The sequence below is a fragment of the Pristis pectinata genome, chromosome 11 (genome assembly GCF_009764475.1).
Source record: "Pristis pectinata isolate sPriPec2 chromosome 11, sPriPec2.1.pri, whole genome shotgun sequence".
Taxonomy (NCBI): domain Eukaryota; kingdom Metazoa; phylum Chordata; class Chondrichthyes; order Rhinopristiformes; family Pristidae; genus Pristis; species Pristis pectinata.
The window spans coordinates 48,659,573-48,683,272 of NC_067415.1; the positions used below are offsets into that span (position 1 = coordinate 48,659,573).

The 23,700-nt window shown below is 38.1% G+C and overlaps 1 protein-coding gene across 1 annotated transcript in view; it reads left to right on the top strand.

The window, feature by feature from the left end:
- Positions 1 to 23,102, top strand: part of amotl1 (angiomotin like 1) — a 111,931-nt gene extending 88,829 nt beyond the window's left edge. The window contains 7 exon segments of the mRNA XM_052026757.1: positions 6,758 to 6,903; positions 12,150 to 12,299; positions 16,016 to 16,206; positions 17,859 to 17,984; positions 19,300 to 19,556; positions 21,207 to 21,455; positions 22,194 to 23,102. Coding sequence (XP_051882717.1) covers positions 6,758 to 6,903; positions 12,150 to 12,299; positions 16,016 to 16,206; positions 17,859 to 17,984; positions 19,300 to 19,556; positions 21,207 to 21,455; positions 22,194 to 22,297 — 1,223 coding nt within the window. The 3' untranslated portion in view covers positions 22,298 to 23,102.
- Positions 23,103 to 23,700: the final 598 nt, after the last annotated feature.

Consider the following 23,700-nt stretch of genomic DNA (forward strand, 5'->3'; position numbering starts at 1 on the left):
CAAAAACCTTTTCTTTCAATATTCATAAGCATTCAATGGCCCTGATAACCATGACACCTTTGATAATTAGGACCTCACCAGCTGCAAAAACCTTTTCTTTCAATGCAGCAGGTTGTCCTTGCTGAGACACTCACTGTGGTAGACACTGCTATGCTGAGAAGCTGGGAGTTAGATGTCCTACAGAGGTCTCTGCCCTGGGCCATGCTGGAAGAAACAACATGGCTTGGAGCAGATGACCAGTGATGGGGGTAAAAGGTATCTGCCCCTTAATTTATTGCATTTTAATGTGTAGATGAATTCATGGGTTATCTTATCAATTTCTGAACTTAAATTGGTGCAGATCATACCATGCTAGTAAATATGTATTTTCTGAAAAATAACTGAATATGGATTGTTTACATTTGCCATATTTGGTGCTTCCATCCCTGACGTATTTCAGCTCTAGTACCCTCAAAAATATGCACTTCCATGTTTAAGCCCAGAGAGCAAGTTGTTTCACAAACTTGTATCGCACAAGCATCACCAATGTAGATGTGCTCCTTTAATTGAGACATTGCCTCAAATAAAAACCTTGTCTCTTTGTTTGTCCCGTTACCACCTGCTTTTGCCTCATCCATAATCCTTTTGATCATTTAATCTGTCTTGCATTCCATTATATGAAAGAGCCCCTGTTTTGTGCTTTCTTCATCACTCCCACTCGCAACATATCTTTTCATCTTAAAGAAAATTGTTTATCTTTAAATTGTTGAAAGATCATCGACCTGGAATGTTACTGTCTGATCTGCTGAAGGTTTCCAGCAATTTTCTTTTTCCATTCCACTCCCTTTGTGGCTCTAACAGTGTGTTCTGGTTTCTGTAATTTTCATAAATGGTATGAAATTAATAAATCTCCTTTGTATCTTCTGCTTGGCCTTGACAATTGTTACTAAAGAAGGGTTCCAGAAACTACATACAATTTTCTAACTGTGGCTCAATCAATAGTATTCTCTTTCGCTTTTGAGTCAACTTAAAAAAAACAACTGAGGGTTCAGAATGATTAATCAATCTCATTTCATGTCTGATCTTCAGAGATTTTCTGCTCTTCAATTCCTTTGAATGTTTTATCTCTCAAAGTGTGTATCCCACATTTTCTTTAATGTTAAAAACAAAGCTGGCTGAATTGTGATTGAGATCATTGTAAGAAGGATTATTACAGGAACGCACACTTCAGAGAAGAACCTTGGTAATTGATCATGCTAGAACAGATTTTTTGACTATTGTAAAATAGCAAAATGCCTTGATTGTAAAATGCATTGTAATATCTATTTTCAGATCAGTGAATATTTCTGAAGACTTTTAGAGGCTTTTTTTTATTTAAGGTGTTGTAACAATTGCCTTGTAGCTGTTGCTCACCATCAGCAGAAAGGGTGACACAGTAGATTAACTGTGTGAAGTTCACATTATCTGTATGTTGCACAGATAGAAAAGGCCCCATCAATGTGATGCCAGAAGCATTCTGCACTTATCTGCCAGAATTTTCACATCTTTAACTGTAAGTTTATGAACACAGATGTTGCCTAACCTGCTGAGTATTTCCAGCACTGCCTGTTTAATAACCGATGAACAGAACCTCACATTGTCAGGATTAATGTGTGGAGATTTTCCACATGAAGATACAACTCCCAATCTGAAAACACAAATGCAGTAATCTGAATTCTGATTGTTTCTCAGAAGCACTCTGCAATTTTTGTGCTTTAAATAGTACTGGTTAAAAGGAAAGACATGAGGTGGCCAACAATTGAAAATCCTGGTTAGTTAGTTTTATCTACCGTATTTTTACCCTGCTGTGTGCCCTGGCAGTTGAGAGAAACTGGCTGTATTATTTCCAGATCTGTGGAGAGCTGGATAAAAAGCTGAGTCGTATGTTAAACATGTATGTACAGTGATTGTAAAACATAGAACTGCTGCCTTTTGGACGTAATGCATTTCAGACCTTTGGAGATATTGCCCTGATGTCATGAACATGGTAGCCATCCTTGCAATTGTCTCACATAACATCAGGTCATTTTCAGTAGCCATCAAACAGACTGGTCTGTTCTGTCACTTGCCTGCCATTTATGAAGCATTTTGATAGAATCAATAAGTGACGGCTTTCTCCTTTTTGTTTCCTTATTTATGCAAGCAGATTAATAATATTGCTTCAGTATATACTGGTTGTTAGTAAGTTAGATCATAAAATTCTATAAAATTGAATTTATGGGGAAGTTGGGTTTGGAAATAAGCCTTGAGGACAGTCAAGTAAATTAATAGATTTCAAGTATTTTCTCTGCATATATTGCAATCAATGTGAAGCATTGTTATTTACGTCAATGAAGGAGTTCATTATAATAGCAAACGTAGTATCATATTTGTGTCAGTAGCTGCGCAGCTGATGTTTTTGCTGTTTTTACCAACCAAAGCTAATGTGTGCCATCTTTATCTGGAAATGAGGGTGGATTCTAATGTGTTTAGTAATTCAGTGGCAGTGGTATCATAAGCCAAACAGCTGTTGACAAAATTGTGATGTCAAATTGCTATTATAATAATTTATTCCATTGTCCAAATTAGTCATAATTAAATATTTTGGGAGACGAAGACAAAAGAGCTCGATTGATCTACTTGACTGCTGCAGTTCCTTCCTTTTCAGTTACAAAATTTGATGAAAAATTATCCATTCTTGTTTTTAAACCCCAATGAGACCTTTTTCCATCCTAGTTTTGTAATCGCCAACTCTATAATCCTTCAAGAGGTTCCAATTCTGGCCTCTTGCTCATGCCTAAATTTAATTGTTCCACAATTGGCAGCCATGCCTTCAAGTCTCTCGGCCATTACAACTGGAATTATGTCTTTCAAGTCCTCTTCTTCTCTATAACTTGTTCTTTTCAAGAGGTCCCTTTTAAAACCTACCTCTGTGTCTAGGCTTTTTCTAATTTACACTAGTATTCCCTTATGTGGCTTGGTCTCATATTTTGTTTAATAATACTCCTGGGAAGTGCCTTTAGTCATTTTGCTATACAAGACCAGTATGTTTGCTTAAATGGAGAATACAAAAGTTGATCTGAAGGCCAAGACTGCATTTTGAGTTCCTTCTTCCAAATAGCCTACTGTACCTTGGATAGGATTGACTTGGTCATTATTGTTTAGCTCCTGCTTGAGAATTTAAGAGATTTCAAAATTATTGCCTAGGCTCATATTAGTTATAAAGTTTTCCATTATTGCAGCCACCATAAATGAATTGGTTGATAGATAGTTATGTAAGGCCACATTTGAAGATAATTACTTTTGGGTGTAAATGCTTTCAAACAAGAGATTGTGCATCTTTCAACCAATTAGGTTGGTGCGCATTGAAGCACCATAATCAAAATAAATTTTCCAACGTATTTTATGTAAGATATTAAAGGGAAAGTAGAACATTAGGGTAATCTAGGAGGGAACATAAAAGACTGCAAAACACAATAGATAAGTAAAAAGAAAACAATTAGCAAATGGGTCTCTTATAGATTGAGACAGAAGAAATGGCAGAAATATTAAAGAAATATGTTGTCCTATCCTCACAAAACAATGTGTTGAAAACCACATAGTATAGCAGACCTAAATTGTATGAGGAACTGAAAGAAATTAGCTTGAGGCTTTTTAAAAAGAAAAGTATCAGATAAATGAGTAGGACTGAGAGCTGATAAATCTCCTGGACCTAATGACCTGTAACCCAATGTTTTGATGAAGATGGTGGATCTACTGGATGCCGTCTTCCTAAATTCCCCAGATTAATTTAGCAAATATAAACTCAGTGCTTAAGAAAAGAGGGAAAATATAGACCAGTTAACCTGACATCAGTCATATGCGAAATGCCAGAAGCTATTGTCAAGGAAGTTTTAAAATGGCCTTTAGAAAAAAAAATAGAATTGGTCAGAGACAGCATGGATGTATTAAAGGGAAATCATGTTTCACATATCAAATGTTTTTTCTGAGGTTGTAACTTGGAAGCTAAATAAGGGGGAAACTGTTACACAGGGATATTTAACAACATTAGAGCACATGAGATTGGGGATAATATACTGGTGAGGACAATGGACAGAAAATGTAGAAAAGGAGTAAATGTGTCATTTTAGGGTTTGGGAGACAATGGCTTGCAGGGAGCCATAGTGATTTTTGCTGTTCACAATTGATGTCAGTCATTTGGGTGGGGGGGGGGGGGGGGGCTGCAAGTGTAATATATCCAAGTTTACTGATGATATAAACCTAGGTGGCAAAGTGCGTTTTGAGGAGAATGCAAAGAAGCTTTGGGGAAGTAGACAGACTAAGTAAATGAGCTAGGACATGGCAAAGGGAATGTTATAATATGGAAAAAATGGGACGTCATCTACTGATTTTTTTTTTAAATTAGGAAAGCGGGGTTTTTTAATGAAGAGATTGAAAGTATTCAGAGAGACAAGTGTCCTTGTACACAAATTACTGAGAGCTATCATACGTCTGGTAGCAATGGAAGGCAAATAGTATGAGGATTTGAATACAAGCAAAGAAGGACATTTTACTTCAATTACAAAGGGCCTTGCTGAGACTGCTCCTGGAATATTATGCACAGATCCGTATCCGAGAAAGAAGCTATTAATGATAGTATGCAACAAAGTTTTACCAGGTTGATTTCTGGCTTTGTCCCAAGATGAGAGATTAAGCAGACTGGGCCCATTCTCTGTTAAGTTTAGAAGCATGAAAGGTGATCTTAGTGAAACATACAAAACTCTCAAAGGGCACCAGAGAGTTGATGCTAGGATGACATTTCCTCTTGTTGGGGTGTGTAGAACCAGGGGCCATAGTCTCACAGTCATCTATTCAAGATGGAGATGAGAAAACATTTCTTCACCCAGAGAGTGGTGAATCTTTGGAAATCTTTATCCAAGAGAGCTATGGAAGTTCAGTCATTCACTGTTCAAGGTAGAAACAGATTTTTGGTTGTTAAGGGTATCGTGGGAAATGGGGTTAGTGCAGTGGTTAAAAAGATCAACTGTGATATTGAATGGAAGTGGATGCACAAGGTCATAATTCTACTCTTTCTTAAATTTTAAGGCCATGGTGGGACCCTGTTTGTTCTCATTGGGGTAAAAGAGTCATCCTGTGAAACTAAAGACTACATTTCCATTCTTGTCATCCAGTGTCACTTTGAGCACTTCCACTTCAAATGTCAATTGATCAAATGGGAATAAAACAGTCTTTATTCTACCAGTTTCTGTGGTTCATGTGATTTCCAGTTTCCACATCTTTGACATTTTATTGAGATTGTTTGCTGACTGCCAAAATACACCCTCAACCATCTTCCTTTGTGCAAAATATGATTCCAACCACTGAAGGGTTTTCCTTTTTGATGCCCATTGACTTGAGTTTAACCAGAGCTCCCTGATGCCAGACCTACTGCAAGGTTGATGCCAAGGTCAGTCACTCTGAGCTCTGGAATTCAGCCCCTTGATCCTTGTTTGGACCAGGCAGAGGTGGGGTCTGGAGTGGAGTGGTACTAGCAAAATCCAGACTGGATATTGGTGACCTGGTTATTGGTGAGTAAATGCTGTTTGATAGAATTTCTGATGCCTTCCACCAATTTGCTGATGATAGAGGGCAGTCACTGGCTGGTAACCTTCTGTATTGAATTTGTCCTATTTCTGGACATTCTTGGGAGATGTCAATATTGTAACAATACTAGATTACCTTAGTTAGGGACATAACTAGTTAGGGAGCACAAATCTTCAGTATAGTTGGGATATTGTCTGATCCTATAGCCTTTGCAGCATTCATTGCTCTCATCTGTTACTTGATAGCTGGTCCAGAAGGTTAGAGGACATGGTAAACCATTTAAGAGTCAACCACATGGAGCTGGTCTGGAAGTTGCATAGAGGCCAGACCAGGCAAGAACAGCAGATTTCCTGCCTGAAGGATGTTAATGAATCAGTTGGGTTTTTACAACAATCTAGTAAGTTTTGTGATCATAATTACTAAGTCTAGTTTTTATCCAAAATCCAGATTATTAACCGAAATTGAATTTCACAAGTGCTGTAAGTGGATTTAAACTTGGTTGTCTGGTAGACCAGGCCTCTGGATTACCAGCTAGTCTGGTCATTTAACTGCTGCAAATATTCCACAATTGTGGATAGTTCTTCATGTAAATCAGAAGCTAATTTGAGGTTGCTCATCCAAATAAAACTCTTGTATCTGCTGCAGACACATAGAATGTCAGCTGGTGTACATATCTACTCCACCATCAAGCCCATAAGGCCATCCCTTAAATCCAACTCGTGACTGGTTTAATTGTTGTTCTTTGCTAGGATTTCATCATAGACATTGACTAATCAGCAAGTAAAATTGGATACCTTATCACACAATAACACCAAAAGTTGCAAGGCCTTCTTAAAATGCTCTGAAGTGGATACTACACCAATTTAAAAAGAATAATTATGGCAATAGGAGGTTAAAGACTAGATCTTGCATTAGATCGAAAAATAAAACAAAATCAGTTTGTTCCTTGTGTCAAGTAGTTGGAAGAGCTAATACAAATAGAAAATACGAAAGGTCTACCATCTAATTCTGAAGGGTGGCCATTGATAATTGCTGAAATCCGCTTTAACAGTGAAGAGAAATATGAGCTATCCTAAACTGCTTTAGGTTTCCTTTCTACGTGAGTCTGTCTGGCTTGGTCTCAGCTAACAGGAAACCTACCTCACAGAGCTAACCTTGTTTTCCATTTTTAATGCAGACAAGGAGTATTTGAAAGAGAAGGAAAAGCTGGAAATGGAACTGGCCACAATGCATTCAACCAATGAGGACCAGAGGAAACATATTGAGATCTTGGAACAGGCACTGAACAATGCCCAGGCCAAGGTGGTCAAATTGGAGGAGGAGGTGAGCTGATAACCACAATGTTTGAGTATCATTTAATTTGATTTGTTTGTGCTCCTTGGTGAAGGCCAGATTCAACATGTTGGCCACACTGCAGTTAGTATTTGATATCCAGTGTTAACAGACTTACTACTTTTACAGATTTATGTAGTGCTGTGGAAATAATCCATCAAAAAAAATTACGCACAGAAGTCAAATTTCAATTATCCATATTCTTGATTCTTCGTGGATGTATGTTGATCCTCTTAGCTGATCCTCCTTTGCATCTGCTTTTACTTAAATTATTCTTTATAGAAACAATTACTGAAGTATAATGTATAGTCACTTTTTGAAAGCCCATTTATTTTTCCTCAGACATCAGAGATTGAACACAGTTGAAATGTGTGGTGAAAACATTTCCACAGGCAATCCTTTTTTTTAAATGCATGTCTGTTGGTGTGTGTAAATATTGTGTAAAAATTTAAACATTTTACATTTCTCATATGAAGCATAGTAAAATGCAGAACAAAACCATAATCCAAATTTGCATTAATTTCAATATCCAAACAGTTTTGGCACAAGAGTGTAACTCTTTTCACATCCCAAATGTGTTTTTTATTGTTAAGCTGAGATTGAGGATGATTGTGTTCCAAGGAATGTTTTACCTGAATAGTCCAATCTGGCAGTAGCCTCGTCTGCTGCAACGCAATGAGGTGGGATGGACAGGGCCTGGGTTCCACACTGAAGAGGCCACGCTGTTTCTGCGTTTCCCAGTTTTCCATTTCCTGTTACTGTCATGTGGTTTCAAAGTGCTGGCTCCTTGTGGCATATTCTTAGTCCATCTAGAGCAGTGCTGGGTGTCAGCGTCCAATAACTTGGAGGTGTTTCTGCATTACTTCATGTTTGCCTTAAGGACCTCTTTGAAACACTTGCTGTGCCCTCCTCTTGAGGTTGTGCCAGGGCTGAGCTCATACTAAACCATTTTCTTGTGGTCTCTCTGAATGAGGCAGCCATTTCAAATTTAGTGGTGCAAAATGCTGTGTTTTGATCAGTCCTACTGGAAACTAAATTGAGGCAGCCCAAATTTATGCCACGAATATCCTGTTTATAATTTGTAGCTGTTCTTGCCATCCAAACTTCACAGACCTTTTACAAGTAAACCAGTTATAATGTAAAGAACTTCCTCAGCAAGGGGTAGAATGCACAGATGAAAGCAAGTTGACCATTGCCAGCCTGTTTGCTACAACCTCCCAAGCCCTAAATGAACACTACTTTTCCCTGAACTGCAGTTAATGTTCTTTTAAATGGCAGCACTTGCCATCATTCTAGTTTCTTAATCCAATAGTTTAAGATGGGAACATTAATATGTCCAATGGAAATTCTTTTAAAATTTGTGTTAGTAATTTTGTAAATGGACCATACATAAATTTATATAAAATGTAAAGTATAAAGCAAAGTATGCTTGCACGCAGTTACTTCTGTGTGTACATTTTGAACAACATTTTCAATGTACCTTTTATGTAATGTTTTGAAATGTTAGTTAGGAGCCTATCATGTTGAAAAGGCTGCGCCCCAACTGGACCCTTGTTCACACATGCTCATTGCTAATTTTAGTCATCCACCTGAAAAACTGCCTGAGCCAGTGTGTCAGTGCTCTAAATTTGATGGACCTTCTCCTGAAATAATATATTGCTTAATTTTATGGGGACTGGTGGAATTTTTGGCAAAATGGCATAAGCAGCTGAAAATGACCAATTGTCTCAGTTCAACAACGTTCCACTGATCAGTCAAATTATGCCAAGACTTCAGGACAATCACACTCAGAAACTGAGGATCTTTATCAGTATTCATAACTTAATGGATGAGGGACCATTGTTATCAGGACCTCTGGACAGGTGCCCCAACATAGCAAAAGCATCTTCAGAGGCTAATTTGCAGTAAGGGGACAAAAAAGCAACCAAGGGAAAAAATTGTGTTTAATGAAGTAAATAAAAATATTTATAGATGTGTTCCTAATAAAATTCTTGAAAGGCTGTAGTGTCTGGTTTGTTCCTTGCTGTTGCTACCGTGTTCTTCCATATAGAGAATGCATTGTTTTAATCCTTCCAATGTTGTACTCCCTGAAGGGACCATTTTATGCCAGAGAAAATTAAAACCGTATTAAGCTCTGCAATTTATTTTTGAAGCAGTTATAAACAACAGTAAGTTCTGGATCAAGAAAGCATTATAGAATAAATGGGCCTCTGCACAGGATATTTGGTTCATGCAGCATCACTTGTATTTTTTTTTAACTCCATGTATGCCAGAGTTTGTCTTGTACTGGGCTAGCTGCATCTGTCAATGAATCAGTGGATATTCTATCAGTGTTGTGAAGTACAACTTAATATGCCAGACTTTGCATTTGTAATGACAGTGAAACAATTATACTGTGAAACTTTGAGAATCTTTGGAATTTCATATGTGTAGTTTATCACTGAAATCCCAAATTTGCTTTCGGTGGTGTACTGCTCCCACACTATGATTGCACTTCTGATTTTGAATAAAGCTGCCTACAAAGATCTAGTGATCTCTGTGGCACAAGGTTCTCCCTTTCAGATGTCAGTTGATGCCAGTCATAAGTTCCAAGGTAGCCCTTGCACCCAGCTGTTGTGATATCTTCGAGCAGGTTGAGCAGTCGGTCATTGATCAATTCTCAAAGTTAATAAATGAAGATGTTAAATGGCCAATTATTAATTAACATTTTAAGAATTCTATGGAATTAAAAAATGGAATATACATATTAGATTAAGGTAGCAGCTGAAATGCTTTTATTAAAAAATGTGTATCTTCTTGAAATATTTAGCTGAGGGAAAATATATTTTTTTAGTGCTAAGCAGTAAGCATAATTTTTAAAACTTCCTTAGACTTCGTGGCCTAACCATATATGATGTTTCTCCTAACAGTTAAATATTAGAATTCTAATCTTTTGTCTAAAGTTGTCATAATGAATGGCATTTTCAAACTGATTGAATACTTCAAAGTTCATTTCAGAAAACAGACTTGCTCTGGAACAGCAGAGCAGTGTTGCTTTGGGCCTCATTAAGATATCTTTACCAGTCACATGTACATTGAAACACATAGTGAAATGCACCTTTTGCGTTGAGTGTTCTGGGGACAGCCTGCAAGTGTCACCAAGCTTCTGGCGCCAACATAGCATGCCACAACTCGTAACCCATACATCTTTGGAACGTTGGAGGAAACTGGAGCACCCGGAGGAAACCCACACAGACATGGGGAGAACATACAAACTCCTTATAGACAGCGGCTGGAATTGAATCCGGGTCGCTGGTGCTGTAATAGCGTTACACTAACCGCTCATTAGACTGGTGAGCTATGGACTCTTGGGCATCCCCAGGTACCTTGCTAACAAGGCTTGGAAATTTAGACCTCTGTGTTGCCAGTAGCAGCTCTAGGGTGAATGTTGTAAAGGGGAGGGAAGCGGACAGGAAAGGGGGACAAAAAGAGAAGGCATAGAGCGGGAGAGTCAACTGGGAAAAGGCACAGTCAGGAAGAGATTGAGAAGTGACTGGCAGCTGTCCATGATTTTAACGTGGATCAAGTAAGAGATCCTGCTGCTTGCAGCTACGCATTCATGTAAATATTTTTTGACCAACTTTTTCCACAGGTGCCTGCAATGGCAGACATCCCTTCAAATAGAAAGCTGCAGTCAGCCATACAGCCCCTCATGCTTGTTGTGCTGCTTTATAACATTGTTGCTCATCTTTGACCTTAACACCGCTTTCCTGGACTAACACCCCCATTCATTTAAAATCCAAACATCTGTTGATCTCCATTTGGAATGTATACAGTGATTGAGCATCCACAGCCCTCTTGGACAGAGAATTACAAAAGTTCACTACCCTTTGGGGAGAAAGGTTTTCTTATCGTCTCCATTCTGAATTGTTATCCCCTTATTTCAAGACTGTGACCACTGGTTCCAGTATTTCCAGCCAGAGAAAACATCATCTCAAGCCAAATAAGAATTCAGTGTGTTTCAGTGAGGTCACTCTCATTCTTCTGAGTTTGGGCCCGATATAAGAACCCTTATTAGGCCGCATACTAACCTGGTTTTCTTGAGTGTAATCAGAAAGGAGACAACTACATTCATGGCAACCTAATGTTTGCATAAACACTGTTTTAAAGTAAATCACATTCTTATGAGCCAATATAAGCTGAGAAAATTTCTGCCTCCTCTACTGCTTTGAGGATTAAGTGCAAGTCAATAAACTGAAGTATTTCTTTGTTGAAAAACGCAATGATGCTGGAGGAATTCAGCAGGCCAGATAGCATCTGTGGAGAAAAGCAGGACCCTCCTTCAGGACTGAAGATGGGAAAAGGGGAAGCCCAATATATAGGAGGGAAAAGCAGAGCAGTGATAGGTGGACAAAAGAGGGGATGCAGGGTGGGCCCAAGGTGGTGATAGGTAAATGCAAGTAAGAGATAGTGATAGGCAGGTGCGGGGGAGGGGGGAGAGCAGACCCACCGGGGGATGGGTCAAAGGTAAGGAGAGGAAAAAAAGAGGACGGTAGAAAAAAAAAGCTAGGAAAATGAAGAAAAGAAGAGGCATGGGTGGGAGAGTGTGGTATGGGTATGGGGATTACTTAAAGTGGGAGAATTCAATGTTCATGCCATTAGGCTGCAAGGTTCCAAAATGAGGTGCTGTTCCTCCAGTTTGCGCTTGGAATTCTGGCAGTGGAGGAGGCCAAGGACTGACAATATTATAGCATCATAGTGTTTTTCATCTAGATTCCAGCATCTGCAGTCCTTTGTTTCTCTTGAAATCCTTCTTTATAGCTTATTATTTATCTTTTCAGTATCTTTACAACTGAGCATTTTTATCTAGTTTGCTAAATGTTGGAATAAACTCAGTATTTATGATCTTCAGTTTGACGTTAGTACTGTGAGCACCAGAGATAGAAATTAATACTTAGTCATATACACTGAATGCATGATCTAATGCCTTCAGCAAGTTGAACTATTTTTTGAAATGCAATTCAATTGAAACCAATGAAACTTTATTTTGGAAGCAATGTACATTGGGCATAACTTAGCCTGCCATGCACAAGGGTCAAACAGAGCTTAGGTCAGCAGGGATGAATATTTACCTGTAGGAGTTATTACTTGGACATCAGGTAAGGAAATATAGAAATGCACGTTGTGAGGTTTGCCTAAGAATTCCTAGATGCTGTCAGAGATGGAAAAAATGTGCTGATGTATTCTATTCTTGACAGTTGAGGAAGAAGCAGATGTATGTGGAGAGGGTGGAGAGGCTGCAACAGGCCTTGGCACAGCTGCAAGCTGCATGTGAAAAGAGGGAGCAGATGGAACGAAGGCTGCGTACGCGGCTGGAGAGAGAGCTGGAATCTCTTCGAGTACAACAGGTACTTCCTGCTTTCACTCAGCCTATTTGTATCAGCAGTAAGTCCAATGCATTGTTGGATCGAATGCAAAAGCATTGAATATAGAAGTGTAGTCAATTATAGAAGATACAAAGATAGACAAGTTAATAGTTATTTATGTTTAATAAGCATTTACGTTGTCAATTTTTCCTTGATTAATTAGCTCTGTCAGTTGGAGAATTTTCTGTTCAATAAAACAATCAATAAGCTTTCTGGCATGAATGACTTTTGGATTACAGTGGAAATTCTAAATGGAGAACATGAAGACAAACTTTCTCAATGTTTCTGCAACTTAGGAGCAAAACTAAATGTACCCATTTATTATTTGTGGTAGGTCATGGCGTCTACCTGGAAACCACCACGTCTGCCACTATTACCCACCTTTCATCCTGGTAGGCCTCAAGTCCTGCGCTAGCACTGGCTTAGGTTAGCAGTGACAGTTTTTATTTTGCCACCTGTGCCACTGACTGTCACTATGCTAAGCTGGTATGTTCCCCCTGGAGTTCATTGGAACAACACAAACTTGGTCAGATTTCCCAGCTTTTAAACCTAGCGCAAAGTCAGTGGGACCCATTGAAATAAATGGAATGAAAAGAATATTGTAAGAAAACCAAGACTCTCTATTTGAATTAGTTGGCTTAAAGGCACCTATTAGTGAATTTCATCATTCTGGCTTCCAGGATTTGGGAAGTGGTCCACAATTTTCAAGGTCTCATCATAAACATTTGTTATGGGAGGGCAGTGTGGTGCAGCAGGGGCAGACTGACAGATTCCTATCGTCTTTAAGAATGTCAAATATATTTAGTCTATGAGGGTTTGAGAGCCAATAAGTCAAGGGGCAGGGCCTCACTTGTTGTTAAGTCACATGACCAGAAAGTCCCTGCTTTACACTGTGCTGGCAGGAACAGTATAACCCAAGGGAAGGCAGTTGGCAATCACGGGGTCAACAAGAAACCTGTTCCAAAGGAAATAGTAAACTCCAGAAGCTACTTTAACTATCATTTAGGTTGAAACTCTCTAGTCTGTCATTTTGTTACAGCATGTTTTGAATCTGTAGTACAGATCTATACTAATTAACTAATTCTAACTAAAATCTAAAATTAACTAAGATCTGTATTAGTCTGTAGCTAATTAACTTACAAGTATAACTTTTGTGATCCCAGCCGACAATGTTTCTGATTACAGAAACTTAGGATTATGAACAGTTCTGCTCAGAGGAAGATGATCAGGGGCATCTTCTGTGGTTTGGATTTTCTGTGGTCTGGCATCAGTCAGGTCCCAAGGGTGTCAGACTAAAGAGTTTCACCCTTTAATGACAACAGCATTAAGTGAGGCCTTTAGCTGTATTGTCTCTGTGCTGGAAATCTTTATGAAATGGATTTGATATATTCCCCTCGAATAGCTAACTGGGCTGAACAACTTGTTTGGTATAAAGTTACTAATTTTATTACATGTATTGGATGTTTCATTCAAAATATCAACTTGCAGAAATTAAACATTACACTAAGACTGCTTGTTGTAAAGAGGTTTGCATTAGAAACATAGAAAACCTACAGCACAATTCAGGCCCTTCAGCCCACAAAGCTGTGCCGAAAATATCCCTACCTTAGAAATTACTAGGCTTACCCATAGCCCTCTATGGATAAGCATTATTAGAAAGAACAAAATTGAATGATTTCCTCTAATGTGGTGCTTTCCAAAACAGTTTTTTGTTAACTTTGTGAGAGTAAAGTGTATTCCATCACACTCCTGACTTTTGAGTCTTGTAAATGAGGAGATGGGAGGTGAGCTACTCGCCACAGGATTCCGAGCTTCAGACCTGCTCCTGTAGCCACATTCTGTCCACTTTTGGATTACTCCTTGTAGGAAAGGTGTCAAGGCAAGTGGAAAGCAAACAGAAAACAAAAATCAGAGAAGCGATAAATGGCATCAGGGGTTAATTATGAGGAGACAATAAAAATTGCCTCTTGTCATTAAAATAAGTTTGAGAATATCTGATCAAAGCCTTCGTAATCCTGCAGCAGTAAGGTGATAAATTGTGGTGAATCTATTTCCAGTACTTGGGGAGTTGGCAATTGGAGGGAATAAATTTAAGATCACACAAAAAACAAAGGGGGAAGTTAAGACAAACATGTCCTTCCAGAACATCCTTTCCTCTATATTTGAACTGTTGTCTTACAGCAGTCAGTGGAATCACTTGCCTCTAGTGCTGTCACGCCATCAGGCTCATCAAGAAGCAGTTACTGTCTGTGTGAAAGATGAAATGTGAATTAGGAAGGAAGCACAGATATTTTAATTGATTTCTTTTAGTCCTCCAACAATGAAAGATCAAATATACACAGAATTTGGATAAAAGCTGGAAGATTATTTTCTTCAAAAATCAACAAAAGTTATATTAAATTGTATTATATTTTAAAATATTTAGAATGAAATTATAATCCAGATACAATTTGTTTTTCTCAGCAAAAGAATGTTTACTGAACAGTAGGTAAAGCACAATATTCTATTGAAAAACTCACAGTTCATGTAACAAAAGATTTTTCAGGTATTTTAGAGCAAGACGAAAAGGACGTACTTTGAATTCTGCTTGATTATGTTTGATGCAGCAAAAACTGCAAACATTGCAAAGGCAGTAGAATCTTCAGGATTTCTGTGTTAAATTCCACTTAAGTGGATATCTGTTTCACATCATAATGACAGTGAAAATGCAAAATCTGGGCCTATGTTTGGTATTGGTATTTGCTAAAGAAAATCTTGCATATCAAAATAAAAGGTCATTTTTAAGAATTCACAAGCACCTCTATAATATTTTGCCACTGAAGGTGCACATTGGGATTTCACCCACCAATTGTTGAATCTAGATTTCTATCTTGCACTCACAGGTCTAGCCCAAAACAAATTAACATTTGAAGGCAGACATTGCAAGATGTTCCTTTGAAACTTCACTGAATACACGAGATTCCAAAAGGCAATTGTTGATGTCTATTAGCTGTACGTGCTGAAAACTAGGCCTTTCAATTTTTGCTCTATCCTCTTGTACTTTCAAAGTGCTTCATGTCTTCCTCCATGTAATTGGCCCTGAACTCTGATTTAATTTCTGTGTAATATTATGCCACGTTCATTAATAACTGACGTTGCAACAGTAATCCTTAACCTAGTTGATCTTGCATCCAGTTTCTGTCTTAACCCTACCCTCACCTTACCTCAATGTGTGAAATTTCTTTTTAAAAAAAATTGGGAGTATATCAGTTGTTTCCCACGATAAATATTGATGAGTTATTTTGCTGCTGCTGTGAATAATAGTTTGGTGACAGAGAGCAGGTCTTCCAACTGTTCATTTTAACAGGAGCTTCTATGATAACCAAGGCTCAGTTAACCGCTTTATGTCCAGGCTCATCAGAAATTTGGACTAAAACAAAAGTACTTTACGCAAACATAACCAAACTGTATGTCATAGAGAAAACATCTATCTAAATAAACAGCAAAAATCTACTTTCATTCCAGTAGCACTTTTGGTTCTCCATTTCTTGCTGTAAATGTATTTAACTCATATCTGTATAGCGTGAAAAGTAATGGGAGTGTGAGAGGTGTTCAGATGCAGGAACCTTTCAGTTGTACTAGAAATGCCTGGAATTGAGTCGTCAGACTTTTTTGTATTAATTGATTTTTAAAATCCTATTTTCTATTTATCTTTGCAGCGGCATGGTGGCCCCCTAATGGCCAATGTTCCCGAGTATGATGCACCAGCATTGATGGAGTCATTACGGGAAAAAGAGGAACGAATCCTGGCCCTGGAGGCTGACATGACCAAGTGGGAACAAAAGTATTTGGAAGAAAGAGCAATGCGACACTTTGCTATGGATGCTGCTGCTACTGCTGCTGCTCAGAGGTAATGATAAAACATTGTGGGAACAAGGAGTTACGGGCGTCAGTTTTGGCAACACTAGTTAACATGTGGCTGATTCTCAAATTGCACTGAGCTTTCTTGGAAATTATCCTCTCCTTGGATAATTTCTGTCTTCCGGCTGTTGAACTTCAAGTGCATTGTTCTTATCTGAGAGGTGATCCTTGTATTAGCTCTCTATTCCTCTGATTTCCTTTCCCCTTTTTAAGCTGCAGGTGGCAACTTCAATTCCAAGACACCTAAAACTGGAAATTTATTGTGAAGGATATTGTGAGCTTTAACTAGCATAACATGTCATGGTGCATTGGTGTTCCTACATACCTTCCCACAAAACCAACTGCTATACAGAGTTCATGTGTAATACTGAAACCCAGCCAATCCAAGTCTGAACCCTTATTTTTTTGTTCCTGACCAAACCCAACCCTACAAGGAGGCATTTGCAGAATATTGCACCAGGACACTAGCACCAAATCAGACTTGACATCTTTGACTGAAAAAGTCTCTTAAATCCTGTGAGTGAACATCACTGCCTAGCTGTGGCACAGAGGCAAACTTGAAGGTGTTCCCCAGGAAAGCGCATCCAACTTGGGCAATATTTTCCTTCCACTCCCATGCCAACCATCAGGTCCTGCTGTTGACAACAAGTCAAACATGAAATCAACATCTCAAAATGATGCTCACATCACAGGACAAGTCCCGCATCTACTTCCTGGCCAAGTGTCTAGCTAACATTGCTACCACTTGTTGACATCAAGACAAAATACCCTAAATAAAGAGCTGAGCCATCTCCATTCCAAAGTGTTCTGGCGGAGCATGAACCCAAAGCATATAGTGTGATCCCATTTGGTTTGCTTATGTAGACAGGCAGAATGACAGTGGCTGTGCAAAGAAAATTGGAGAAATACCAAATGAAATGTAATGTTTTGGACAAAAAAATGTGAATGTTTAAAGGTGATAAACCAATGTGATGATTTGACTCTCGAGCATTTTCAATAAATATAGATCTCACATGGTCTTGAGTTTGGAACTTTACACTGAAGGCTCATTCATTCTAACAATATACAGAAGTAAAATATTACAGATGAAATATAAAGAAAATGCCATAAAAACAAAGCAGTTCACACAGCTCAGAGAGAGACACACAGATTTCAGGTGGTTGACCTTTCATCAGAACGAGTCTGGGTAGGTTCCTTTCAGAACTGGAAAATGAAATCTGTCCTTTTTTGTTATGATTTGACTGAATTAAGAAAGGAGAAATCTGGGGCCAGATACAGGTTCTCCTGTGGCTCGGCTCTTTTCTGGATTACGTTGTCCAGCCTGAAATTCAGTTTGTGCTGAGGTGCAGGATGGGGAAACAGATTGCCTTGTCCAACTTTTCAGTCTGATCTTCATTATCTTTTAATTTTTCTTTCCTTTATGGTGCTAATATTTAATTTTCTTAGGATTGCAAAATGTACTTTCAGAATCCATCAAAGCTAAAGTGATGTGTACAATTTGGTCCTGTTTTCTATTACATCAGTGTGTCAGACAGTGTTGACTACATTAAGAATACTGAATTGAATATGTTTAATGTTGAAAGGTATGCATAATAGGTTCATTGAACACTTGGAAAAACTGAAATTCTCCTATGTCACCAGGGACACCACTATAATAAATCACTCACCAAACAGCAGTTACAATGACAGTTCACTGGAAGCACGGAGCTGGAAGGAGGAGGAGGAGAGAATACAGTCAAATCAGAGATACCAAGACACAGAACACAGGTACATTTCATCTCCCCAACTGAATGTTTCTTGGATAGAATTATCTTTTTGAGATTTCTTTTGATAATCACAATTGCAAAGGTAAACACTATAACTGATTCTCAGAATATTCCACCAGCACTGATTTAAATTACTGTGGAATAATTTTAACAGCATTATGATTAAGGTATCTAAGATGGTTATAGGAAGGACAGATACTGAGTGTGAAAGTAAGCAAAGAGACTAAGATTCAAATTAGTAGAAGTCAATTTTAAGTAAGGTGTTGGAGGAACTGTGTGGTTATATGGATGGATGAGACAAGATGGGTGGTTTGATCTTATTTGATTGACAAATCTTGGGATGTATATGAACAAATTCTAAACAACTGATTCATTGTCACTGTTATGAGTCAGTGTCGACTGGTGATCTTTTTGGCAGGTGAGGCACATGCTATACATGCCTAACCAAGCCAGCTTGTCTCCATGGCAACAACCCCCTCGTGCATGCACACTATCTTTGACTGCACACACTACAAACCAGGATTGGAACCCCAGACACTCCGTGAAGAAACTTAAAAGGGTAACAAAAATGTTAAAAATATGGCTTTGCAAATGATCATTCAATTTGGCACTTGGAATAATTCTAAAATAGAAATTTTTTCTCAAGCATATCATTCTGTAATTATCACGCAAGACAATTCTAGCTGAAACAATTCCTCGGCTGATGAACTGGATTTTGAACAGCATATTAACTGGATTAATGAGGGTTGGATGGTTGATGGTATTTGTAATGTCCATGATTTTGAACTTGGATTTATCACATGTAGCAACTGATCAATTTAGATATTCAGAACTGTACAAAATATAAAGGGAAAATTAAAATGCCTGGAAACTCTAACTACAAATTGAAAATGTTGAAAATAATCTGCCGTTCAATGCTCATTTGTGAAGAAAATCTGAAGACATTGAGTGGATTGGGGAAAAAATGGATTGAGGAGCGATAACTAACAGCTGCAACAATCATAGTGAAAGTTAAAAAACCTGCAAACTTCTAATAAAAGATCAGCAATGTAAAGATGCAGTGTTGTATAAAATACAAAATAGTTGAGTGAGAGGCAGATGGGAGAAGGTACAAATGAAAATTTTCTTTAATCCTGAAGGATAATAATATGATATAATATATGAACAGCTCTGCACACAGCAAACTAACTTGGCATCCTCAGGAGTGAAAGGGGAATAAACAGCTTCACAATGCACATGGAAATCAATGAGTGGGAACTACATTTTTTTTTCCAGTGGTATGTAATTAATAATCAGAACGTTTTTATTTCCATCAGGTTGGCAGAAATAACAGGATTCAACTGCATTTCTAACAGAATAAAAAACCTTCATGCACAGCTTATCGAGAAAGATGCCATGATAAAAGTGCTCCAGCAGCGATCTCGGAAGGAGGCAGGAAAACTGGAGCCAGGTTCTCTAAGGTCCGGCAGGTCAATCGCCTCCATATCTGGGCTGCATTCTCGCCAGACATCTCTGAGCAATTCTCAAATAGCAGATGGGAAAAAGGAGGAAAAGGGCTGGAATGGAAGTATAGGTGAGCATAATATGAATACAGTTTTCTTCCTATTTCCGATATGCTGCTAAAGCATCAGGCCATCTGAAGTCCAGCGGAAAGGTGGCCCCTTGAGCTGGGATGGGGCCAGTGGCCCACACAATTGTGCCTAGTAAGAGCATTTCAGGTGCCTCCTGCCCCCTTAAAAAAATATATAATATCAATCTAACTAGGCTGCATACTCTTGTTCGAATTGTTTTAAAGGGAAAATCTGAGCAAAGCATGCATGGAGAACTATCTGTTGACATTGCATCAGGGTCTAATGAATACTCAGCAGGCAAAGAATTGTATTTCCCATAAAATAGAACCATTGAGTCATGGAGCATGGAGACGGGCCATTCAGTACAACAAGTCTGCGCTGATCATCAAGCACATATTTATTACTAATCCTACTTTAATCCCGTTTTATTTTCCCCATATTTCCATCAATCTCTCCAGATTCTACCACTCACCTACAATCTCATGCTGGCTGTACCAGTCAATGTTCCTTGAGTTCTTTGCAGCAGATAAAAGTAGATGATAAGTAATCCAGTGGATGTTAATCTTGTCAGTACTGAGAAATGAGATAATTTGATAAATATACTTAAGATCCTATGTTGAGCATGCTCTATTCAAGTAATTTTTCCAGTGTTTTTGAGACTCTGTCCCTGATGCAGTGAATCATAAGAGAATACAGTTGTACTGATGCTGGGGTCCCACTACTTCTTCAACCAAAAGGCAGCTCCAGTTCTAGGAGTCATAGTTGTTGAATAATGGTTATTTGTCCTGTCCATAGTGGACAATTCAGTCCGTGTATTCCGCATGTCAAGAAAGAATATTTTGATCACTTGTCAGGGAAAACTAGTAGAATCAGTGCTGTTTCCCCAACCACAATGTACCTCAGCACAACCTTAGGATGGAGCTAGAAGCTTTGCTGGTCTAAATTGTTTTGTACCACACAAAGTTACTAGCATGGACATTTTTAGCAACTACTATAAAAGTGAATTTTTGAAACATGTAAAGCTTAAGTAACGGATTATGCCAATTAAATGAACATAAATCTGTCATTCAATACGAAAAAGTACTACCCCATGTTCATTATTTGTAACTAAATTATAAAAGTTTTGTTTACTATTGAATTTTGATACAGATAATATAGAGGAAACCTTTTCCTCAAGCTTGCAATATTATAGTTTTATACCTAGCAATTTTTAATGTTAGTTTCTTGTGACTTTGTATATGATATTTTACCTTATAAATCCCTATGAAGGGCTTTTCATTGAAGCAGTCTACTCTGGTTACATTTCCAAGAGCAACAATCAAATCCATAAAAGGAAGCAATAACAGATTTGCACTTACTAAAAGTGTATTCCAAATCAGTTTTGTTTAATGCTCTGGTACGTGCCACCAATTGTTGAGAGTGGCAGCATGAATGAAGTTTTAATATGTTAGTATAGGAATAATGTATAGCTGATTGTTCATCCATAAACACTGACAGAAAATTCTACCCATATGTTCAAGTTGGGAAAGATTTGAATATCAGGTGATTCTTTAACATAGCTATATTTCTTGTATTTATATGAGACCAAGTTAAGATGTGCAAACAAATAAAGCTATCAAACAGCCAACTCCTAATCTGGTTGCATTTCACAGGGATGCTCAATACTAAAGATGGACAAGAAAACTCTTTGTGTTCCCCACTTCAAGCGACTATGCTTTCAATTCCAGTGGTTTCCGCACACAGTAAGACTGGCAGTAAGGACAACAGTACGCAGACAGATAAAAGTCCTGAATTGATCCGTCCAAGTAGCGCTCCTATCCATGGAAGAAGGCGGCTCAACACCACCCCTGTCAGCAGCCCTGTCGTGAGACCTAAATCAGCACGAAGCAGCGAGAAATCAGGTAAATCATTGTAGAGTTGGTGGCAAATAAGGTGGATTTTAACCCTCCTCCCCTTCCGGAGATGTACAAAGCAAAATGCTTTTTTTCCAGAGTTTTAAACTTTAACGCAGTGGTATTAGACCCATTTGGAGACCATCTTCGGCAGTATCTGCTGGTCAGACTTCATTACTGTGTTTTTCCCATGATTAGGAAAGTGAAAGTGAGCCTGGTTCATGACTTGGTATTCGGTGATATGTTGTTGTGTCTCTGAGTGCATTTTGGGTGAGGATAACATTCAAATTGAAAGCCTGTTCCCCATGGCTGAATAGCCAGTTGGTGCTGTTCATCAGTTCTCTCACATGAATGATGGCCATATGTCTCCAAAACAAGTAATATCTGTGGGATCACTTTGAGGAGAATCTGAGTGAACGAAAAACTGAGAGAAACAGAAGTGGTAATATTTTTAATAATGATTAATTGTCATTAATTTTAATGTTCTGGAAGGCATACTTTAAATTCTGCACATTAAACTATTGAAGTGTTAAAGTTGAGTTATCAAGAATTTCTAAGGCAACATCGCAATATACAGTGCCTTTGAGGTATTTTGAAACAATTGCATAATGTCTTCAAAACAAAGTATAATAAAAGTTTACAAAACACTCCAGGATTGGCAGTGCCTCTTAAATTTGGGGGGACTCCATAGAGAAATTATCCATCCTGAAGCACTGATTCAACATAACATTTCCCTTCTCTCCACAGATGCTTCCACCTTGCATACCCGGTCACATGACAGTAAAGGAAGAAGTGGCTGTTTTTCCTACAAGCCTGACCTTGATGGAGATGTGGTAGAAATCCTCATTTAAAAACAGGATATTGCCTGCTACTGCTGCTGCTCGGTCTATGGATGTATGAAGCTTGCACTAAAGACTGAAGAATCACAAAGATATGGATCTTCAGAAGTTGTGAAGAATAGTTTTCAAAGAAGATGGACGCTGCTTTGGAAGTAGATTTATTTGTCTCTGAGAAATTGTGAAATTGTTTGCGTGTCTGCACATATGCCAGATGGAATATGGTGTAAATAAGATGGAAGTGTAAAGAGGAAAACAGTGGATGAGATGGGAAGTATGGGGTGGGTGTTTTTTATTATTGGAATGTATTTGATGGAGTTGTAAGCTCAAAAGATATGAGCTAGGAGCACAATATTCTGAGCAACCTGTTTCATTGTAGTATACCTATGCACTTCTCTTCCATTCATATTGTAGTGGATCAGTGTTTTGTGGCTCTTTTGCACTTCTGAACACATGACCATGTGTACATGGTAGGCGATATAAAGTAGCACCTTTATTGCTTTTCAATAGACCATCCAATTGTGCAAACATTGAGATATTAAAAAGATAAATGAATAGGCACCAGGCTGCTACTGTTGCTTTGTGTAAATCTGCTCTTTGTCTACTTTAGTATTTTTCTGTTTTTAATCTAGAAAATACAATGTGTTAGGCTTAGAATTTTAAGCTCAGCAAATCATTTACAATGAGAGATCACTACCGAAGCAGGTTTTCTGGTGTATATTTTAAGAATCTAAGAGAAATACCTGCATTAGTGTTCCATGTAATACTATCAAAGACAGGATACTACTTTAAAAGGCATGGTCTAGAAAGGTAAAACCAGACCTTAGCTTACTCATAAATAACTGAGTCATTGATGGTGTTGACCATCACTATATAATGTGTTATATGTATTGCTAATACTTTACAGATTACAACAGCATTTACCCTACCCTGATGATTATTTAACATCACTAATTCCATATAAGTAAAACACTAAGAGGTGGGATCTATCGTCAAACACTGGAATGCTTTAGCCATTATTTTGCCGTGATTATTATGGTGAATCTAAATATTGGTATAAATTGGCATTTTATTTACCATCTGTACCATGAAAATGATAAATATTGGTAGGGTACAATTTCCTAGGGTCAATTTGTTATGTTGTTTGAAAATAGATGATTTGTTTATTGTCAAATTAGGCACAAGCAGAACAAGTAACCCACTCATTTATCAGATATAAGGAGGTTGCATTGTTTTTCAGGAACAGGAGTTCATCATAATTCAAAATTTAGTGTATACCAGACCTTATAGTGATCTATAAAGTGTGACTGACCAGGGTTTTCTCTTTCCCAGGTTATAGTGTGTTTTCTAAATGTGTGAACTTGAAAAAGCACACCCAAGATCCATGCTTGAGCAGCATATGCATACTATCTATTTGA